Source organism: Crotalus tigris, unplaced genomic scaffold (assembly GCF_016545835.1).
Source record: "Crotalus tigris isolate CLP2741 ecotype Arizona unplaced genomic scaffold, ASM1654583v1 scf7180000017701.1507938, whole genome shotgun sequence".
Taxonomy (NCBI): domain Eukaryota; kingdom Metazoa; phylum Chordata; class Lepidosauria; order Squamata; family Viperidae; genus Crotalus; species Crotalus tigris.
Genome location: NW_024096577.1, coordinates 468,554 through 490,194, shown reverse-complemented (window position 1 = coordinate 490,194; position 21,641 = coordinate 468,554). Strand labels below are relative to the sequence as shown.

The 21,641-nt window shown below is 42.6% G+C and overlaps 2 protein-coding genes across 5 annotated transcripts in view; one reads left to right on the top strand and one right to left on the bottom strand.

Moving 5' to 3' along the window:
• The window catches only part of CPAMD8 (C3 and PZP like alpha-2-macroglobulin domain containing 8), a 64,867-nt gene extending 53,115 nt beyond the window's left edge, over positions 1-11,752 (top strand). Inside the window, exons 33-43 of one of the 4 annotated variants that reach the window (XM_039338484.1) lie at positions 80-235; positions 324-386; positions 1,017-1,255; positions 2,870-2,957; positions 4,599-4,673; positions 5,456-5,561; positions 5,648-5,758; positions 6,416-6,628; positions 6,748-6,825; positions 10,050-10,216; positions 10,330-11,752. In XM_039338484.1, coding sequence (XP_039194418.1) covers positions 80-235; positions 324-386; positions 1,017-1,255; positions 2,870-2,957; positions 4,599-4,673; positions 5,456-5,561; positions 5,648-5,758; positions 6,416-6,628; positions 6,748-6,825; positions 10,050-10,213 — 1,293 coding nt within the window. In that variant the 3' untranslated portion in view covers positions 10,214-10,216; positions 10,330-11,752. Of the gene's footprint in view, positions 1-79; positions 236-323; positions 387-1,016; positions 1,256-2,869; positions 2,958-4,598; positions 4,674-5,455; positions 5,562-5,647; positions 5,759-6,415; positions 6,629-6,747; positions 6,826-10,049; positions 10,217-10,325 lie in introns of all 4 variants that reach the window. The other 3 variants (XM_039338483.1, XM_039338486.1, XM_039338485.1) reach the window with 3 other exon arrangements.
• A 191-nt stretch (positions 11,753-11,943) lies between these two features.
• On the bottom strand, positions 11,944-16,256 carry F2RL3 (F2R like thrombin or trypsin receptor 3). Its single transcript, XM_039338487.1, has 2 exons — positions 15,298-16,256; positions 11,944-13,356 (listed from the first exon to the last, which is right to left on the bottom strand). The coding sequence occupies exons 1-2, from the start codon at positions 15,446-15,448 to the stop codon at positions 12,284-12,286; spliced, it is 1,224 nt and encodes a 407-aa protein (XP_039194421.1). The 5' UTR covers positions 15,449-16,256; the 3' UTR covers positions 11,944-12,283.
• Between the last annotated feature and the right edge of the window lie 5,385 nt (positions 16,257-21,641).

Genomic DNA, 21,641 nt, shown 5'->3' with positions numbered 1-21,641 from the left:
AGCAGCTGCATGTGACATTGATTTGGGATAGCTTCTTAGCTTTTTTTTTCTCTCTCTCTTCCATTCTTCTGAATGGCAGGATACTTGTGTGGCCCTCCAAGCTCTGGCTGAATATGCTATCCTGTCCTACATTGGGGGTGTCAACCTCACCATTTCACTGGCATCTACCAACCTGGACTACCAAGAGACCTTTGAGTTAAACAAAGCCAACAAAAAGCTCCTTCAGACTGCTGTGGTAAAAGGACCTCACCTTTTTTTGTTTCATCCCCAGAATCTTCTACGTATGCTTTTTACATTCAAATTAAACCCAATTTTCTCTACAGATCCCCTCCATTCCCACAGGGTTATTTGTGAGTGCCAAGGGGGAAGGCTGCTGCCTCCTGCAGGTGAGAAACCTTAGATGCTTGTCCCATTCCTGAACAATCAATCCATTTTCTTCTTTCTTTCTTTCTTTCTTTCTTTCTTTCTTTCTTTCTTTCTTTCTTTCTTTCTTTCTTTCTTTCTTCCTTCCTTCCTTCCTTCCTTCCTTCCTTCCTTCCTTCCTTCCTTCCTTCTTTTTCTTTCTTTTCTTTCTTTCCTTCCTTCTTTTTCTTTCTTTCCTTTCCTTCCTTCCTTCCTTCCCTTCCTTCTTTTTCTTTTCTTTTCTTTCTTTCTTTCTTTTTTCTTTCTTTCTTTATTTATTTCTTCCCTTCCTTTCATCCATCCTTATCTTTCTTTCTTTCCTTCCTTCCTTCCTTCCCTCCCTTCTCTTTCTTTCTTTCTTTCTTTCTTTCTTTCTTTCTTTCTTTCTTTCTTTCTTTCTTTCTTTTTCTTAACTGCCCATCTTCCTTTGGGGAGGGATTCAATATAATCAGTAAAATTAAGCCTTAAAATCAGAATAATTTAGGATGAAAAGTTTTTAAATTATAAAAACAGCATTTGAAATATGTAATAATATAATAAAACATGTATACTTTCCGACTGCCTGTTTCTCATGGGAAGATGCAGACGCAGTGCTTTCTTCTTATATTGGCCAGATTGATGTCTCCTACAATATCCCTGATCCCGTGACTAAGCCAGCTTTCCAGCTTCTGGTGAACCTACAAGAGCCCAAGCTGAAGAGGCACCGCCGAGCCCCACGCCTACCTAAGCTGGTCTCTTCAGAGGAAAACCGTTCAGGGGCCCCACGTCGGGACCGGGTTCTGGGTGATGACGACGATCCTGCCTCCGATCAGGACCATCAGGAATATAAAGTGATGGTGGAGGTTTGCATGAGGTGAGTCTCACCAAATCAGTAGTCCTATACCAAGGGGTAGGCAACCTTGGCTCTTTTATGACTCGTGGACTTCAACTCCTAGAATTCCTGAGCCAGCATGGCTCAGCTTGGAAACCTCTCCCTTTCCCCTCAGCATGGTTGGCTCAGGAATTCTGGGAGTTGAAGTCCACGAGTCCTAAAAGAGCCAAGGTTGCCCACCCCTGTCCTATACCAATGGCCCCAAGGCCCAGCCTCACAAGGGAACAGAACAATTGTTACGTTCTTCTTTTGAGACCAAAGAAGTCAAATGAGAAGAAAGGATCCAGCTGGCTTTTCTTGCCACTACCACCACCACCTCTGCTTTCATTCTCATTTCTTTGTGCCTATGGTGCAAGCTGCCTAAAACATGAGGCGATCAGAAAACAGGATATTATCTTGTTTTGTATATGTTCCTACCGGTAGTACAGTCTTTAAAGAGAACAACTTGTGTTCATAGAACATACTTTATTTAAGTAGTAAATTATAGCTATTTTCCTGGTTTGCACAACACAAAAAACCATAAACTCATTAGATGGGTTGGGTTTGGACACGATATCAGACCAGAGCTCAACCAACTCAAGGGTAAACTAACAAACGTAGCATGTATCATGAATACAGTTACTAGAGCTGGCTTGCTTCAACATATTATCTGTATTGAGTGGCTTTGAAGGGGGACTCCAGAAAAACTTCAGCAAAGGAAGGAGTTAGGAAGGTAGGTTACCTATCCCAACCTTCTTAGAGTGGGGATGTCCCTGTTCACTGATCTGCCTCCAGTGAGATCAACCTCATGCTTGCCGGCTTCCTTTGTCCTTCGAAGAATATAAATGTTTGTGAACTGGACCATCCATCCTCTTTTTCCATTAATGATGCTAATAGTTTTAAGGAAATTTGGGAAGCAGCCTTTTGGCCCCATTCCCTCAGTTCTGGCTGTGGGTATTGAGCTCCTTCTTGCTGGAAATCTTTCATCTCCAGTCTGGGATTCTTCTGTACTAATAGCTCCTACCTGAAAAAAAACCAGGTGGCAGCTCTGTCTGGGAAAGCCTTCACACAGGTGCATCTTGTGCACCAGTTACATTCTTTCCTGGACCAGGGGATCCTTCTTTCATTCACTCATGCCTTGGTCACTTCATGAAAGGATTCTTGCAATGTGCCCTGCATGAAGTATCTTGAAAACCATTCAGAAGCTACAGCTGGTCCAGTCATGGGCAGTCTGTTCCATACGATCACCCTGCTCTGTGAGTTGCACTGGTTACCAGTTGGTTTCTGAGTGCAATTCAAGGTGCTGGTGGCCCCCTTTAAAACCTTGCATGCCATAGGGCCTACTTAATGAGAGATAGTCAGTATCCCATGGTTGCTCCCCATCGGTAAGATCTGACCGAGTTGGCTTCCTCCTGGTCTTCTCAAATAATGTCATCTACCAGACTTCTGCTGTTGCAGCACTTGTCCTCTGGATTAGCATCTCTCCAGAGATACACTGTACATGACCCTTCTCCCCTGCCATCCAAATAGTTAGAAGGACTAATTTGTTAATTATTTGTTAATAACTTGTTAATTATTTCTCTGTTCCCTCTCCTTCTGGTTTGTTGTCCTGAGAAGGTGGCTTCACTCTGGCTCCTCCAACATGGCAGTCCTGGAGGTACCTTTGTTCTCAGGTTTTCAAGCTGACATTGAAAGCCTAGAAAAGGTGAGTCTCTTGGCCCTTTCCACCAATCTTCCATCTTTGTCTTTTAAAGGCAATGGATGTCCCACGCTGTCATGCCTTTTTAGAGTTTTGTATGATGCTAAAGAATAGATTTGATTAGACTTGAGTTCCTTCTGGTATGAAGGATTTGGGTTCCACTTTAACAAAAGCAAAGGTAGAAAGGATGTTGATAAACACAAAATGGGAAGGCAGGTGAAGTCAGACAGAAGGATCTTTTCCTTTCAGTGGAATTATATAAGAGGTGCCCAATCTGAGGTTCCAGTGTTGTGTGGCGTAGTACTGGAGAGCTTCATAAATTGTTAAGTTTTAATGGGACAGAAAATTGGAGGATTATGGTTTTCTACTAGTTAGAGTGCATTTTAATTAAATATAAATGAGTTGAAATCAGATTTTGTTTCTGTTTTGTCCTGGTCACACCCACTACCTTCTGGGGTATAGCGTCCAATATGTCATAGTAGGCTAATGTGATCCACAGCCCAGAAAAACTTGAACATCACTAGATAGGAGCCTCAGATAAATTCATTGGGCGATTTGCTCCCTTCTCTTTTATTCAATAAAACGATTAGAATAAAATGCTCTGGATGCCCATAGACCACTTTGGTGGCTTGATGGATGAAACCTGATCTTCCTGTGCATGCAAACACTTGCTCTAATCTTACTGGCTCTTATCATTTTTGCAACATGTTTTTTTCATTCCTTTTTTTTATAAAAATGTTCTTATTTCACGTTATTCAAAATATATATAACAATTTCAAAAATGTGCAAGTTCTTAGTTTGCCAGCTTGATTGCTATGCTTGCTATATCCAATTTCAATCTGATGAGTGGGGATGCACCCAATGTTTTTATCTTTCAGAAATATGACTATTTGGTAGAAGTCTTGGGCTCAATTAACATATTTGGCAAAGGAAATCCGTGTATAAATTGTTTATACATCTGCTACATTGGACTTTCTAAGGCTACTGTTCAGATTGTTTTGATTTTAAATCCTTTAAAGCAATATCCTACTGCACAGTTTACTTTAGTCAAATAAGGTGGATAATACAGTGTAGCTGGGGCAAAATACCTGTAATTCTTGGGATGTATGTGATCTTTAGATGAATTTTGTGCAGCCTTTGGCTAAATTTCAAACTTTCATCTAAGGGACATTTCATACCTTTGCTGAAAGCTGTCTGTCCCTTCTGGACAGGCAACTTGGAGATGGGAGAGATAGAGAGACAAGAGGGGAAAAAAGAGTAAAATAGGATATTTCAAAGACAGAGGGGTAAAGTTGCCAACATTTTGCTGGGCCCCTATTTCCTGCTTTCTCCCTTGTGGCATCCAATAAATTATTCCTGAGGAAATATAACCCCTCACGAAGAAAGCAAGATGTGAAGTCTATCCAGAAAAGAGTGTGTCTAACTGGGGTGTCCATAGGGAAGGGATAAAAAGAAAACCTGAAAATGGCAGCAACAATCATCTACTCAAAGGTTTTTAGGTGCAAAGCAGAGCTTGTAGCCACCATTTTGACTTTCCTGAGCTGCCTGCGGACACCCTGATGTTTCCTGTGCTTTAGAGAAATGAGGAAGATTCAAATGAACATTCTGAATGAAAATGTTAAGCCAAGTCTTGTATTTTCTTTCCAGCTACTCACAAACAAACAGATTGGTCTGAAGAGATATGAGGTGGATGGCAGGAAGGTCCTTTTCTATTTTGATGAGGTAAGACTCCATTTATCACAGTGCTCACAAAACGTGCTGTAGTTGATCCTTTCCTGCTCATCTGAAGCAAGCATTAAACTACAGATCTCTCCTTTACCCATGAATGGAAAAATGAAAAGGCTGACAATCCTTTTTCCTAAGAGCTGAGGTGTTATGATTCTTGATCCATTCTTTTCCTGTCCCTTCCCTTGGCTTCAGCTTAGTGTATGAAGACCCAAGGAGTGTTAGAATGATAGAACTGGCTGTCTAGGATATACCAGATTTAGTCCCCAGTGACCCTTTGCTTATTGATAACTTAAAGAACCCCTTATCCATCTCATGAAAAATATTTGAACAATGGCTTATCCCTGACTCCAAACAAGGAGCTCGTTTGCTCACAAAATCTAAAGTAGTAGTAGTAGTAGTAGTAGTAGTAGTAGTAGTAGTACTAGTAGTAGTAGTAGTAGTAATAATAATAATAGTAAAGTTGGAAGGGACCTTGGAGGTCATCTAGTCCAACCCCCTGCTCAGGCAGGAAACCCTACACCATTTTGGACAAATGGCTGTCCAGTCTCTTCTTAAAAACCGCCAGTGTTGGAGCATTTACTGCTTCTGGAGGCAGGTTGTACCTCCTTACAATTCACCCTTCATCTCCCTTTCTGAATTAGAAATGTTCTTAAGATCAGTAGTCCCTTCTATTGCTTTCCCTTAAATGGTGCTGTTATTGGGCGGTGGGTGGGGATGGGAGGGAGCTCCCCAACCCTCTTAACTCAAGACCTCACAGAGTTAAATCGCACCTGCAGATTCCAAGCCAGTGTATGACCTGTGTCAAGTTTATGGCCTTCCGTGAATACATTGTGGGGAAGACGGCTCCCTTGCCCATCAAAGTGTATGACTACTATGAGCCAGGTGGGTATGTGCCTACACAGCCACGCCTTGAGCCTGGGTATCCAAGCCTCATGTGACAACCTGCCTTTCCTCATCCTGCTCTGCAGCTTTTGAAGCCACCCGTTTCTACAATGTCAGCGAATCCAGTCCTCTGTCCCGTGAGCTCTGTGACGGTCCCATGTGCAACGAGGTGGAGAGCATGGCCAGCCACTGGGTTGGTGAGTCTTGCAGCTAATGAGAAAGAGAATGGCTACACGTCATTTGTTTTCCTTCTCTATGCCATCCTTCTTTCTTTGTTCCTACAACACCAAGATGAGTTTGGGTGGCTTCAACCCATACCAGTCTGGGAATCTGTCCCCAAGAGGGTGAAGCAGCTTTTAAGGCAGCAAATACAGGTAGTCCTCAACTTACGACCAAAAGTGAGCCCAAAGTTCATGTTGCTAGGTGAGAAATTTGTGAAGTGACTTTTGCCTCGTTTTACGACTTTCCTTGCCACATTTGTTAAGTGAATCGCTGCAGTTGTTAAATTAGAAACACGGTTGTTAAGTGAATCTGGCTTCTCCATTGACTTTGCTTGTCAGAAGGTCGCAAAAGAGGATCCCAGGACACTGCAACTGTCCCAAATGTGAGTCACGCAAATCAGGTGACCATGGCGATGCTGCATAAGTGTGGAAAAATGTCATAAGTCACTTTTTTCAGTGCCGTTGTAACTTCGAGTAGTCACTAAAGCAAATTGTCGTAAGTCGAGGGCTACCTGTAATTAGCTGCGGGAGCTCATGATACTTATTCTGCCTCTTACACAGGAAACAATACAAGCCCCCGAGAGTTTTGCAGTCTCCCCAGTGCACCTCTAACCATTCCTGGCTATTCTGCAGGTTTTGTACATACTGGTCCTTGCAACAGCGTCTCTGGTTGCTTAGAGGATGGCTATTTTGAGCAGTGCATGTGTTCACGTGACTGTGGCTACGATGGGGAGCTGGTGTGTGGCTCGGATGGTCTTATCTATCAGAACCACTGTCAAATGGAGGTGGCTGCCTGCAGAAACAGCACCCAGATCGAACAGGTCCTCATGGCACAATGTGTGGTGGGTAAGTTTTGCATGGCTACAGAATCTGGGGAAGAATGTGGAGGAAACAATGGTCCTCCTGCAGGAGCTGCCCAAGAGGCATTGCTACACTGCAGCCATCATTTTGCTCATTTTCTGCAGCTAAGAACCCTCCAGAAGAGAAAGAAAAATATTTTCACAGCCTCACATTTCCTGACAGGAAACAGCAGACACCATCAGGTGAAGATTAGCACCAAGTATTACTCTTTATGCAATGGAGCTCTAGCTATGACTTTTTTTCCAATTGTCCCATCCTTTCCTGATTTTATGTGGTTAGCAAGCACTTCATAGGGGGGAGGGATTGCTCCAGAGTATCCTTTCTCTAGGCCTTACTTCAAAAGTGAATTAAAAGTCTGCCCTTCCTTGAATCTGCAGGAAACTCTAGTGGCATGAATATTTTTGGCACGATTGCTCTTCCCTCTTCTGACTATATTGCATAATTTCCAAGCTTAAGCAGAATGGTGTTATGTTGTTGATGAATTTAAAGCATATGATAGTGGGGGAAATGGGAATATCTGTCAATCATGGGATGCAGGAATCAGATACATCTAGTTCCAGTACATGCAGTACAATGCAGTGAGACATCTGCAGATCTCTACATTGGGGAAACAAAACAACCATAAAAGCATGGCACAACATAGGAGAACAAATCCATCAGGACAAGATTCAGCAGCCCACCTGCATTTAAAAGACAAAGGCCACTCTTTTGAAGACAGCAAAGTCTACCTTTTGGACAGAGAGGACTGCTGGTTTGAAAGAGGGGTCAAAGAAGCCATCTATGTCAAAATTGAAGAACCCTATCAACAGAAGGGAAGGGATACAACATCCTCTAGCTCCAGTCTACAGCAGTCTTCGGCAATTCCAAGAAAGCTCCACAGCCATTTGCACCACTCAGGTGACCTTGAGGACACACACAAGCCTCCAATTGGCCTCAACAACTCTCTAAAAGAATGCAAATGACCAGCTGTCTGCAAGGAATATAAATCCTTCCATTCCCCACCATCCAGTCAGAGCTGAAGAAGCTTCTTGTATGAGAAGCGAAATGTCTTTAAAAAAACAACAACAAGAAAGTCCACTTGCCTCTTAAAAAAGCACCTTTGGGACAACCATGACCGAGAATCTCTATAGATACTCTGGCAACCTCTTGGCTCTGTTATATTGTCCCTGATTTAGGTCCTCCTACTTTACTGAGCAGCTCCAAACCGCCCTGAAACATCTGGTTAGGGGACTGGAGGCTAAAACATATAAGGAACGGTTGCTAGAATTGGGTATGTCTAGTTTAATGAAGAGAAGGACAAGGGGGGGACATGATAGCAGTATTCCAATATCTCAGGGGCTGCCATAAAAAAGAGGGAATTAAGCTATTCTCCAAAGCACCTGAAGGCAGGACAAGAAGCAACAGGTGGAAACTAATCAAGGAGAGAAGCAACCTAGAACTAAGGAGAAACTTCCTGACAGTTAGAACAATTAATCAGTTGAACAATCTGCCTCCAGAAGCAGTAAATGCTCCAACACTGGAAGTTTTTAAGAAGAGACTGGACAGCCATTTGTCCGAAATGGTGTAGGGTTTCCTGCCTGAGCAGGGGGTTGGACTAGATGACCTCCAAGGTCCCTTCCAACTTTACTAGTATTACTATTACTATCTGCCAGACAGCTGAGCGATAGGATGGAGTTGCTACCCAGTAGTGGAAGAGTTTCTCCTGCTTTTTGCCGACCCCCATCTCCATGTTAGATGTCTTGTAAGTTTGGAGAAGATACCACGTTTTGATAGCTAGCTAAACGGAGGGCTCTAGCCATCCGCAAAACATCTCCCAGTCACACAGTGATGTGTTGGGTGGATTGTTTGTGCCAATTAGAGAGGCTCAGATAGCTTTACCCAAACAGTATATCATGCCTATACTTCTAAAATCTGGACGCCACTTCCGATAACAAGCTTGGCAACATACGGCTTGTCAGTGGGCATAGCAGGTATATAGTCTTTTGCAGCTCAAGGGTAGTGGACAGCAACTTAACCGATCAGTGGGGAAAGATCTGCGTACATCTTCTCTTTATAGACTCCAGCTTGTCGTCACATAAGTTGAAAGAAAAGTAAACATCATGAACAAAAATAAATTGTTGACAGCGATTCTTGGGGGAAAGCTCAAGGAAACCCTTTTATCAATAGAAGAGAATATTTGTAGTTCAGGATTGAAATGAGAGCTCCTTGGTGCTCTCTGAGCTTGGTTTCTTGCAGATGTTTCATTCACCCAACAAGGTAATATTATTGGCCAGCACTGATCATGTTACCTAGTTTGGTAATGAAACATCTACAAGAATATCGCCAAGCTCAGAGAGCAGCACGGACCCCACAAACCCTTTTATTTAGGATTTCTCTTTCTATGTTGATCCTATATTATACAGGATTTCTCTTTCTGTTTTGACAAAAACTGCCAACTTGTGGGTTCCTTCGTGTTAGTGTTTCAGAGGAATAAAAACTATGATGCTTTTTCAAATCCTAGCAAGATTATATGTCAAATTATTATATCTGATATTGTATCCAGTCTTTAGGGAACCAAGGATGGTAAAAGCAATGTTCGGGGGGGGGGGTAAATAGGGGCCATGTCCACATTATTCTGAAACCCACAATAGACACTTCTCTGATCCTTTCCACAATTGGCCCCTCGGCTGCCTCAGCGTTGGGGGTGGCAAAGCAGAACAGATTTTACCCACCTGGAAGCTATCACTACAAATAGTCCTCGGCTTACAATAATTTGTTTAGTGACCGTTCAAAGTTACAGTGGTGCTGAAAAAAGCCATTTACGACCATTTTTCACATTTACGACCGTTGCAGCATCCCCACGGTCATGCGATTAAAATTCAGGCACTTGGCAACTGGTTCATATTTATGACCATTGCAGTGTCCCAGGCTCTCGGGATCCCTTTGGCCGACCTTCTGGTGAGAAAAGTCAGTGGGGGAGCCAGATTCACTTAATGACCACGTGACTAACTGAACAGCTGCGGGGATTCAATCAACAACTGTGTCAAGAAAGGTCGTAAAATGAGGCAAAACTCACTTAACAACTGTGGTCGTAAGTCGAGGACTACCTATACATGGTGTTGGAACAAGGTGGGAGGCCTTACTTTAACACTGGTTTGGATAGGGATGCTGAGCCGACCTTATTCTTGGGCTGAGGCAAGACAAAGTCAACCTCCAGAGTCAAGGAGCAAAGGCTCCGTGATCAAGAAAAGCTTGCGTTGTAATACGCAAGTGAGAAAAGTCCCCCAGTCTTCAGTTTCCTGCGGTTTAGGGGTGTCTTTTAATGATACAAAGAAATTGAGGACTGACTAGAATTAGAACCTGCCCCCCCTAAACTTAATCTAATGTCCCCCCATTTTCTTGAACCTCCTTTTAATGTACCTCACAGATGAAAGTCCCACCCTTCAGTTGGACTTCTCCTACTACTCCTATGAGTACGAGGCAGACCCCTACACTTCTGAAGGGGACGCTTTTGAACTGACAACGGCAAGTGGCACAGAGGCACAAGATAACGGCAGATATCAGGGAGCTGCGGTGATCCCCCGGAAGTGAATGGTGAGAGGTTCAGTGTGGCCTTGGGGTATGAGGCTTGGTAATTCTCTGCTCCCTCTCCACCTCACCATGTTCTCTCTTCCCTGCTTTCCTGTTTCCTATTTCTCCGTAGAAAGCTCCTTCCTTTCAGCCTTAACAGAACCAACTCCACAAGGGATCCAGGCCATTTTATTGTTCTGTGTCTTGCTGTCAAAGGAAGATGGAACTTTGTCTTGCCCTTCCCATGACTCTCACAGCAGCCTCCTTGCCACTTTCCCACTTGTGTCGTGCAAGCTATGTAGGGCAAGCTGGAATCCAGGCCCTCTTTTGGAGTTGCTCGTCCATCATACAAGTTGCCTTCCAACTAACTCTGCCCTAGTTGTGAGTGGAGAAAGGATGGCACCATTGATTTCCATGACCCAGGCAATTCTATCGCAACCAAAGCACAAGAGCTCCAGGTCATTTGTTTTGTGCCTCATATTACTGCACCTCTTTCTCTCTCCCCCTCCTTCCCTCCCTCCCTCCCTCCCTCCCTCCCTCTCCCTCTCCCCTCCCCCCCCCTCTCTCTCTCTCTCTCACACACACACACACACACACACACACATCCTTAGCCCAGAGGGTGGAAGAAGGGCTTGGACAGAACAAGTTTTGTCTGTTCAAGGGTTGGTGCTGGTGGGGTAGGAGTTGGCTTCCCAGTCTCACCTTATCTTCCCCCTCCAGATTATCCTTCCTCCATTGTTGTGCAAAGATAAGCATGCGTGTCCACCTCATATTTTCCAGAGCACTGGAGCTGGTCCACTTCTACCTTCTTCCCCCTCTAAGCTTCTAAACCATGGACGGTAAACATGTACCATTCTAGATATTGCTAATTACAAACCCTGCACTCCCAGCCAATTTGGCTACAACTGACAAACTCTTAGGATTTGTAGTTTGCAAACATCTGGGGCTACAGCTTCCCCTCCTGTTTTACGTCATCCATGAGTGATGGCAAAATAAGCTATTTATAAATCTGATGGGAAGTCAGAGAATATTTCCTAAGGGGATTGAAGTTTGAGAACTACTACTACCCAGCCTTGGTTCTTCTGCAATGCAGATATGCCAGCCTTGATATGCTGTACCCAATATTTATTGTAAAACAAACATTTTTATTTACCCCAAATTATCATCCAATGGAATCAGATTGACATGGTGACCCCAATCTTGACATATTTTTATCTCTGCTCATTGGGCTCATCTGTTCTTGCCCACTGTACATCTAGGCCAGGGGTAGGCAACCTTGGCTCTTTTATGACTCGTGGACTTCAACTCCCAGAATTCCTGAGCCAGCATGGCTCAGCTTGGAAACCTCTCCCTTTCCCTTCAGCATGGCTGGCTCAGGAATTCTGGGAGTTGAAGTCCACCAGTCATAAAAGAGCCAAGGTTGCCTACCCCTGGTCTAGGCAGAGACGTGCTTGTTCATTCCAGGTGCTCAGTAGACCAGCCTGCTCCCCACTTGCTTAGGCATTGCAGGGGTACAGTTTGCTTTTATGGTTCAGCACAATCCTTTAGTGAATTGGAGCATTCGGGGGTTGGGTGGGATGGGAGAAGAAGTTTGATTTAGATATTGATAAAATATTTTATTAAAAATTGATTTTTAAAACAGTTGTGACTCCTTTTGGTTTCTTCCTGAGATGATAATTTACGAGTAAGGGTCTGAGGCAGATCCAGAAACAAAAAGGATGAGGTTAATGAAGACTCAATCAGCAACAAACTTATTTTTGGAAGTTTTCTTGGTATCCATTTATTAGAGAGTCCTTGGACTTTTCCAAATCCATACAGTTAAGCCACAAAATAAGGGGAAGAATTATCTACTACGCAAGACTTTATAATTAATGAGTAGTATGATTAGGCTTCTTGGAAGTTGGAATGGAGCTGAGACTGGGCAGGTTTTATCCAGCTATATTGTTTTAAGAACTCCAAGAAGAAATTGATCATTAGCTGCTTCCTCAAAAAAAAAGTCTTGGTAAGACCATGAAAAACCCCAGCCAGTCCCTTTTCTGTTTTCCTTTCCTTCACAGTACAGCGAAAAGAGTCTCTCCTTCACCCCAGAGACTAGGAGGGATGGAAGTTTTTTGAGGGCAGCGTTTCTTTTAAGGTCTTCCCAGACACAGCAGAATCCTTCCGGTGGCCAAAGAGTCTCTTCTTCACATTTGACCTGAATTCTTCCGAGACATAATAGTAAATGAAGGGGTCGACGCAGCTATTACAGGTGCTCAAGGCTAGGCTGGCCATGTAGGCCACGTAGACTGTCCCATCGTTCTCGCAGGAGTGGGAGTAGTGGAGGAGCAACAGGATATGGCTTGGACTATAAAAGGTCACGACTGAGACAAGCATGATGGCTGTCAGCTTGGCAGCCAAAACATACTTTTCACCGCTGCCCAACAAGACCCGGAGTGTAACCCCACAGCTGAACACCATGATGAGGAGAGGAGTCAGGAAGCCACAGGCAACGAGGATAATGAAGTAATAGTAGTAATATTCAACTTCCTCCTTCCATGGCAGGGCATCATGACATAGAGTCTGCTTGGTCCTATAGAGTGGGAAGGACTGGCGGAAGAGAGTCAGAGGCAGGGTGAAGAGGACAGCCACCACCCAAACTACAGCACAGGTGCCCATGGCGAAGGCAGAGCTGCGGAAGGAGCGGGCGAAGAACGGGTGGGCTACAGCAAGGTAGCGGTCCATGCTGATGCAGGCAAGCAAAATAATGGAACAGTACATGTTGCCGTAGAAGGCTGTAGTGGTAAAGCGGCACATAGCCTCTCCAAAGGGCCAGTGGTTGCCCAGGAAGTAGTAAGAGATCTTCAGAGGAAGCAGCAGGCATAATAAGAGATCAGCAGTTGCTAAATTTATCAGGAATATAGTGGAGGGCAGTTTCTCCACCCGTGTGGCGAGCACCCAGAGGGCCAGAGCATTGGCAGGGAGTCCAATGAGGAAAATAAGGGTGTAAAAAGATGGGAGGACGACGACGGTGAGCGTGCCAGCAAGCAAACCACGCGAATCTTTCGAGATACGCAGGAATGTACTGTTGTTTTCAGTGATCATCTGTGCTGGGATGGTGCGAGGGCACGGGCCCGGGCCCCTGTGTCGCATGGGTTGATTCTCATCGGTTCCATTGGAACTATAGTCTAACGATAGAAGGAATCTAGTCAGTGATTCTAATTATGAGTCCCCAGTCCACCTCCAGCCTTCACTGCATCTAGTTTTAAAAAGCAAGCACCTCCCTTCCTCCCTCTATTTTGGGGCTGTGTGAACCTGTTTCAGTTTTTGATTCCTGAGACTGCCTAGACTGCAGTTTTCTTGGCAAGAGTTTCAGAATTGGTTTGCCCGTGCCTGCTTCCTAGGGCTCAGACAGCAGATCACTGAGTTAATCTCCTTGTTTCTAGTCTCGTGCCTTAACCACTACACCAAACTGTCCATCTCCTCTCCTTTGAATCGCAGAATTGATTGGAAGGATCTTGCAATTAAAGCATTCCTGAGAGCATTCCAGATTCTGCTTGAACTTGCTCTATGAAGTATGAGGTGTTCAGATTGCTACTGTCCAGTTGTTTATACTACTAGGATGTTTCTCGTACTATTCGGCTGACATTTGCTTCTTTGGCAGCCTTTCAAATGTTCAAAGATAGTTATCGTATTGCTTTAATTTGTTTTTCAGATCTAAAAATATGCAGTTTTTTAAACACTTTTTTCCTGAGGATTATTTTCCATCCTGACTAAGGTGCCAGTCACATTCCAGATAGTCTTTAAAATGTGGCATTATTCCAAGCACATTTGTTAAACAATCCTATCACATTGCTGGCTCATACTAAGTTTTTTGATAAATTTAAGAGATCTTAATTCTTTTCACATCACCTTTCCAAAACTAGGAATTATTTCTCCATCTTATCGCTATTCTTTTTGGTTCCAAAGACTTCCTATTTATTTATGTCTGTTTCTATCCTGCCAATTTTGACTGCAGATTATCACCCTTTGTTTTTCTACACAACATTTGGCTCCCCATCTTAGCTTCATGAAATTTGCAGAAGTAATTTATAATAATGTTGAACTCCATAGAGCTAACAGTGTCTTGATGCTCTCTATGCAAGTTCTTCCCCATTGGACCCATGAAAGCAACAGGAAATGGCTATTCAAGCAGCTGTGTATATTTTATTAACCAACTGTGTTTTGTATATCAGAGCTAGAGAAGACGCTGACGCCATCAACATGAGCTTGCAAATAACCAAAGCAAGAATTTTCCTCTCCTAAACTTTTCTTTGAATTGTGGTGGCACTTGACTGCAATAATTGTGACAATTTCTTTTCTGTCTAAGGGACACGCTTTTTATTTTTTACTATTCCTTCCAAGAGATGTGGAAGGAATAGCCAATGATGTGATGACACCAACACAGCAAGCAAGATAAACCAATTTGCTTTCACATTTTAGAGAGTTACAGTGCCTTAGCATACATTTTCAGGATGATATTTGAAAAAAAAATAGTGTCACAATCCTGGAGGGCTTTGGTGGCTGCAAATTTGGAACTGTCTGCCCCACTGTCAAAGAAGCAGGAAATCTCTGCCCCATTCAGTGTTCCTGAGCTGCAGTAGCTACACTGTTGCAAAATCTACAAGACCTTAGCTCTTGTCTTAGGCTTTTAATCAAGGGTTTCCAGGCTTTCAGGCCATACAATATGCTAGTTTTTTTTTTTTTTTTAAGCATCCTTGGAAGCCCTCATGAGGAAGTAAAGCTCTAAGTGACAGATAATATGCTTTGTTTAAGCATTTCATGGAATCCTATAGAGATCTCACAGAACTCTTAGGATTCTGGACTTCGAAAAGTCCTCCTATAAACAATGCAATTTCTTAAGGAGGAAAAAAAAACCCTGGCCATCTATTTTTCACTTGAGGCATCTTAAAGAGTGCTATGGAAAGCATCTTTAACTCTGGAGGGGACCTTAATGGAAATGCTAAAACCCTGAAAGAGAGTCAAATCCCCACACCCGCCCCCCACGACTTCTTGGTTCCTCAGGCCAGTTGGTCCTGCTCCTGGGGTTCTGTCTTGCTAAATGGGGTTAGGGAGGTTTGACTTCTTACCATCATAATCAGTAAATCCCGAAATTGACACCTTCCAGCAGCACACCAGCAGTAGGGGCAAGAGGTATCGCCTCGTCCCAGTGTCGCCCAGTGACATCCTGTGCACTGTCAGCAAAAGTGGTTCACTGTGCTGTGAGGACTCTGGCAACATCCCATTTCCTGCCTTGACAGGCTCTTAACCTCAGAAAACATCATATTCCTGCTACCCGCCTCTTCTGGGAGTGGCTTGGAGGGGGAGCTGTTTTTACAGCAAGATATGTGGGAAAGGAAGTACATGTCTCAGTGACATAATCCTGTTCCTGACAGAGAGGGGGGAAGTCCCGAACCAGGATTGGTCTGGTATGCCTCAAGGGGCTGCCCCACAACACAGATGACCCACTGCATCTAACTCCTTTAGCCATAAAAGCAAAAAGTGACCATCAGGCCTGGTTGGCAGTCCAGGGAAGCCCTTTGATTTCTCCAGAGATTCTGCTCTGTTATCTGCAGATACCTTCACTCTACCTCCTTTCTCATCAAGGCTGAATATGCTTCAGGCCTGTCGGACCTCAAAATAAATATAGAGGACCAGATATGACTTGAGTTTTCCAAACCAAAACTGAACCTTTGCTGAAAAGAGAGTGGACTTGTTAATCTTTGAAATTAGGCTTCCCCACCAACCTGACCTTTTGCCTCCACAGCCTCCCCACTGTGTAATCAAGGTCACTTAAGATGTCTTTGACAAATATACAAACATTCTGGTGGCCTCTGCAATATCCTCTGCTCCTCCTGATAAGGGTCAGGAAATAACGTCATGGTGGGGCGAAGGAGGAGGGCAACACAGGATATTGCTGTTCAGATAGGGCCTGTTTCAGCTCCATCCATCTGCAAATGGCACAGCTACACAAACATGGCTAAGGGGGAGGAGAAGTGCGATGTAAGCATGGAACTTCCTGCTTGTGGGATTAGAGCATAGAATAACAGAGCTGGAAGGGACCTTGGAGGTCTTCTAGTCCAACTCCCCACTCAAGCAGGAGTCCCCATAGCATTCCAGACAAATGGCTGTCCCGTGTCTTCTTGAAACCTCCAGTGTTGGAGCCCCCACAACTTCTGGAGGCAAGCTGTTTCATTTAATTGTTCTGTCAGGAAATTTCTCATTAGTTCTAAGTTGGATCTCTCTTTAATGATCTTCCACCCATTACTTCTTGTCCTGCCCTGAGGACCTCACAAAGAGGGAGTCAAATTATTCCCTCCAAAGCATCTGCCCCCATAAGTTCACTTCCTCTTTGTAACAGTCCCTAAAATACTGGAAGACTTCTAATATATCATCCCTAGTTCTTCTCTGCATTAACAGAGGGATAGAATCAAGATCACGTGAAGTATTAATACCACTTTACAATGCCTTGGTAAGGCCCCACTTGGAATACTGCATCCAGTTTTGGTCACCATGATGTAAAAAAGATGTTGAGACTCTAGAAAGAGTACCGATAAGAGCAACAAAGATAATTAGGGGACTGGAGGCTAAAGCATATAAGGAACGGCTGTTGGAATTGGGTATGTCTAGTTTAATGAAGAGAAGGACGAGGGGGACATGATAGCAGTCTTCCAATATCTCGGGCTGCCACAAAGAAGAGGGAGTCAAGCTATTCTCCAAAGCACCTGAGGGCAGGATAAGAAACAAGGGATGGAAACTAATCAAGGAGAGAAGCAACCTAGAACTAAGGAGAAACTTCCTGACAGAACAATTAACCAGTGGAACAACCTGCCTCCAGAAGCGGTGAATGCTCCAACACTGGAAGTTTTTAAAAAGAGACTGGACAGCCATTTGTCCGAAATGGTATAGGGTTTCCTGCCTGAGCAGGGGGTTGGACTAGATGACCTCCAACTTTATTATTATTATTGTTATTATTATTATTAATTAGACTTGATATAACTAGTTCCGTCAATCATTCATCATATGGTTTAGCTTCCAGATCCCTCATTATCTTTGTTACTCTCTGCACACTTTCTAGGATGCTATGAAGCTCTCTGCACTCTTTCTAGGGTGTCATCAGGGCAGCATGAAACAGTACTATCATTTCATGTGATTTTGAAACTATCCCTTTTTTTTTAATGCAACTTAGGACCACATTAGCCTTTTTGGCAGCTGCAGAGGCCTCGATACTGCCAGGGGCAGGCACCCTTGCAGACGTGACAGATGCCCCAAAGAGAAATAACAAAGGCACAGCTGCTTTGAAAATGGCCAACGTCTTATGAGACTTCACTTAGATCTTAAGATTTGACTCCTGAAATTTTTGCAATTTAATTTTGGTAGTCAATGGAAGCTACAGATAACTACACAGATACATACCAATTTTGAGTTAAACAGATTTAAGAAGTAAGAGAGTAGTACTAAATACTATGCCAATGAAATTAAAGGTCTGAAACTAGCCTTCATCAACACTATTCAGTATTTTTCTGTATTTCCTTTTTATCCTTGCTAACCATCTTTTTTTCATCACATCATTTAAATTTCTTAACTCTGCCTTTCTGTGGAACTCATCAACAGTATCCAGCCACAACTTTCTCAATCTTCTCTTTAGCCTGCTTACTTTTTCTTTGTTTAGTTTTTTTGGAATTTGATATATCCAACTTCCACTTGCATTGAAATGGGGAGCAATACACTTGTATACATCACTTTTTGCTTCAATCAATCATTATTCCTTACAACAGATTAACCACCACTTTTCTACCATTTTGTACATATGAAACTATCCCTACCCATTTTCTCTTTTGTAAACATCCTACCACAAATTCACATACTTTTCTTCCCCATTTATAAATAGCTTGCAATTATTCTGTTAAATCCAACTATGTTTACCTTTCGTACATTTTCACATCTACATTTCTTGTTACACCGTACTTTTTAAACCTTTGTTCCTTCAGTTCTTGTGCTTTGACTGTTCCGATAAAAGAGAATATATGTAGCTCAGAGTTGAACTGTGGAGTCCTTGGTGGTCTGTGAGATCAGTTAGCCTGCCAAGGTTGGGGGGGGGGTGAGCTTTTCTCCCTGGTAGCTGCTTGATTAGGATATTGTTTGCCTGGTGTGAATCCCTGCTTATCTGGATGTTGGCCGCTGGAGGGGATGCGTTCTGGTCGTTTTGTTTTGTTTTTAACTTTTAAATTGTGTATTTTGAATGGTGTGTAAATATGGTTTATCTCTGTGTGTCTATTGCTGGCTGATTTGCCTGAATGCCAAGTTTCCAGGAATTTTTTTTTAGAGTTTTTGAATTTAACTTGGTGTAGGATGCTCAGTTTCTCAGTTGAAACTATGGTTGAATCTGTCCAAGTGTTGTGAGATGGCAATTTCATTGTGTCTTCTGATGCTATTTGCTGTTCATGGATGCACTCTGCTAGTCTTCTGTATGTGTTGTAGACTCGTTTTTTCTTCTTCTTGGTCTGTCGGGTCTTTTGGTTTACTTAAGATGTTTTGGAGGGCTTTAGCTGTTCTGTATGCTATGGGCTGCTCTGTGGTTGTAATAGTCTGTTGGTTGTTTCTGAGATGTTTTTGGTGTATGGTGACGCTATCTTTTCATAGCTTGTATTGCTTGTGCTGTGCGTGGTCAAACATTTTTTGTTAAAATTGCGTAGATTTCCATTTTGTTGGAAGATGTTGTATAGGTACTTATTTCCTTTTTCTTGTATTTCTGAATTGCTCTGTGCACTTGTACTCGTCTGAATACAAATATTTTTGTCTGAATACAAATATTCAAACATGTTGCAGCAGCTTAAAGAGGGAGTAAACCCCATACTAGCACTGATGAGGTTACCAAGTCAAGTAATGAAATGCTACAAATAATCATGTTCAAAGAGCATCAAGAACTTCACAGCTTCAAATATTGTTTTCTACCGTTTTCATCATACTAAAACATTACATTATAAAGCATTTGTAATGTTAATCTCTGGAAACCTCATTTAGCTATGTTAAAATAAAAACTAGTTTTCAAACCATAAAACTATTGATCTACATGACTTCTTTACAATGAACTGCAAAACTAACTAAGCACTCCATTTCTTGGCTGCAACAGCACACCTTGCAACTTGTCCTCTAACAAAATTATTTTCACCTATCACCTTGAATTTAAGTTCCATCGTGGAATGAAGGCGAGATAAATCAATCTCGTATCCTTTCCCCAAAATCAAATAATTTGAAATATCTTTAGTTGTTGCATGATACTGCTGTCCTGAAGTGGGCCTTGCAAGCCTTCCAATAGCATAATGCTGCTGGTGTAACTGGGCCCATCCAACGTGCCGCTGGTCATCCTCTTTTTCTCTTTCCTTTTTGACTTTTCCAGCATTATAAGCCTCTCAAGGAGGCTGGCCCTTCATATAGTGCAGTGTTTCTCAACCGTGACAATTTTAAGATATGTGGACTTCAACTCCCAGAATTCCACAGCCAGCAATGCTGGCTGTGGAATTCTGGGAGTTGAAGTCCACATGCCTTAAAATTGTCAAGGTTGAGAAACACTGATATAGTGAAATGTTTCCAAAATGTAATTTGAACCTGGCTGCAAGGAAGAAATGTGTTTAGTTCTACTGGTTTAATTTATAAGGCTACCAGACTCGGTGGTGACTCTAGATCAGGGGTTCACAACTTTGGCAACTTTAAATAAAAATAAATAAATAAATAAATAAACAAACAAACAAACTTTAAGACTTGACTTCAACTCCTAGAATTCCTCAGCCTGTTTTAATGGCTGAGGAATTCTAGGAGTTGAAGTCCACAAGTCTTAAAGTTGCCAAGGTTGAGGACCCCTGCTCTAGATGGCAAAATCCTAGAAACAGCATGGAAAGAATATACTAAAGAAGACAGAACAATGACATTTGGACAGAACGATGAAACACACTTATTCCCATAAGAGGCCTATCACCCACCCCATAGCCCAAGGCCTTGGGAAATGCCAGATTTTAAGGAACGTTTGAAGAAAGTGAGGAAACTGTTCCAGAAGGCAGTCACTGTGATGAGAAAGCAATTTCTGAGTCCCATTGGTACTGGGGTTTTTTTGTCAATCCCAGAATCATAATTGCAAATCTGTTTTATTTATGCACATAATGAAGAGAAGGACGAGGGGTGACACGATAGCAGTGTTCCAATATCTCAGGGGCTGCCACAAAGAAGAGGGAGTCAAGCTATTTTCCAAAGCACCTGAGGGCAGAACAAGAAGCAAAGGATGGAAATTAATCAAGGAGGGAAGCAACCTAGAACTAAGGGGAAACTTCCTGACAGTTAGAACAATTAGCCAGCGGAACAACCTGCCTCCAGAAGTTGTGAATGCTCCAATACTGGAAGTTTTTAAGAAGAAACTGGACAACCATTTGTCTGGAACGATATAGAGTTTCCTGCCTGAGCAGGGGTTGGACTAGATGACCTCCAAGGTCCCCTCCAACTCTATTATTGTTGTTGTTGTTGAACAAATGGATGCTATGGTATTGTAAAGCAAAATGACAAAATTTAGAAACAACTTTGCCTCTGTGAGTTGCTCAGGATACATGAAATTTCAAGCAAACAAAAAATAGGGCATGGTTACAATTTAATACTTTCTTAGAAATCTCTCCACTTGGCCAGAAAAACAGATAATAAATACCCTAGTTTTTTCATATGGCCATCCATTAATTTTATTTAAAACTCAAGCCTAATTCATTTAAGTTGCTCAGATTTCTTTTAGAAAGTACACTATTTCACCTCTAAAAGAACCCTTGGTTACTTGATTTATATCTCTTTATTCTAGCAAGACAGCTAATATAAAATAAAAGCAAAAACAATATATAAAAAATAAGAAATACAAATTAAAATTAATTTGGTGAAATAAATCAAATCCTGATGAAAGAGAAATCTGCACCCCACCCCACCCTTCATTTAGAGCACATTTAGAGCACTCAGCAACTGGCCTGCATTTATGGCTATTTGCAATGTTCCACAGTCACATGACTGTGATTTATGACATTTTTGCTGGGAAAGCAGTATTTACTTCTGCTTTCCAACAAAAAACATTGCACAGTGAACAATGGGTTTGCTTAACAACTATGGCATTCGCTTTAGAACAGTTGCAAAAAAAGGCCATAAAATCACATTGTTATGACTTACAACCATAACTGCAGGCTCAATTATGGTCATAAGTAGTAATCTCATTGAGAAGGTTACATCTAAGTCCCAGATTTGTTATGTCTCGTCTGTAAGGGAGAATCCTCCGTTTCACAAATAAACTGTTTCTCCCTGAACATTCAAACAGGTTTTATCCCAGCCAGAAACATTTGTTTCTAGTTTTTCAAATGCTCTGAAGAGCTGCTCCCAGGGGCTTTGTCAAATATTCTGAAGGCACCCAAGAATC

Bases quoted from the DNA above. Each gene is read 5' to 3' on its own strand.
- F2RL3 (XM_039338487.1), bottom strand. From the start codon at position 15,448: ATGTTGCCAGAGTCCTCACAGCACAGTGAACCACTTTTGCTGACAGTG. The intron at 13,357-15,297 runs GTAAGAAGTCAA...TTCTATCGTTAG, and splicing joins GGGATTTACTGATTATGATG to ACTATAGTTCCAATGGAACC.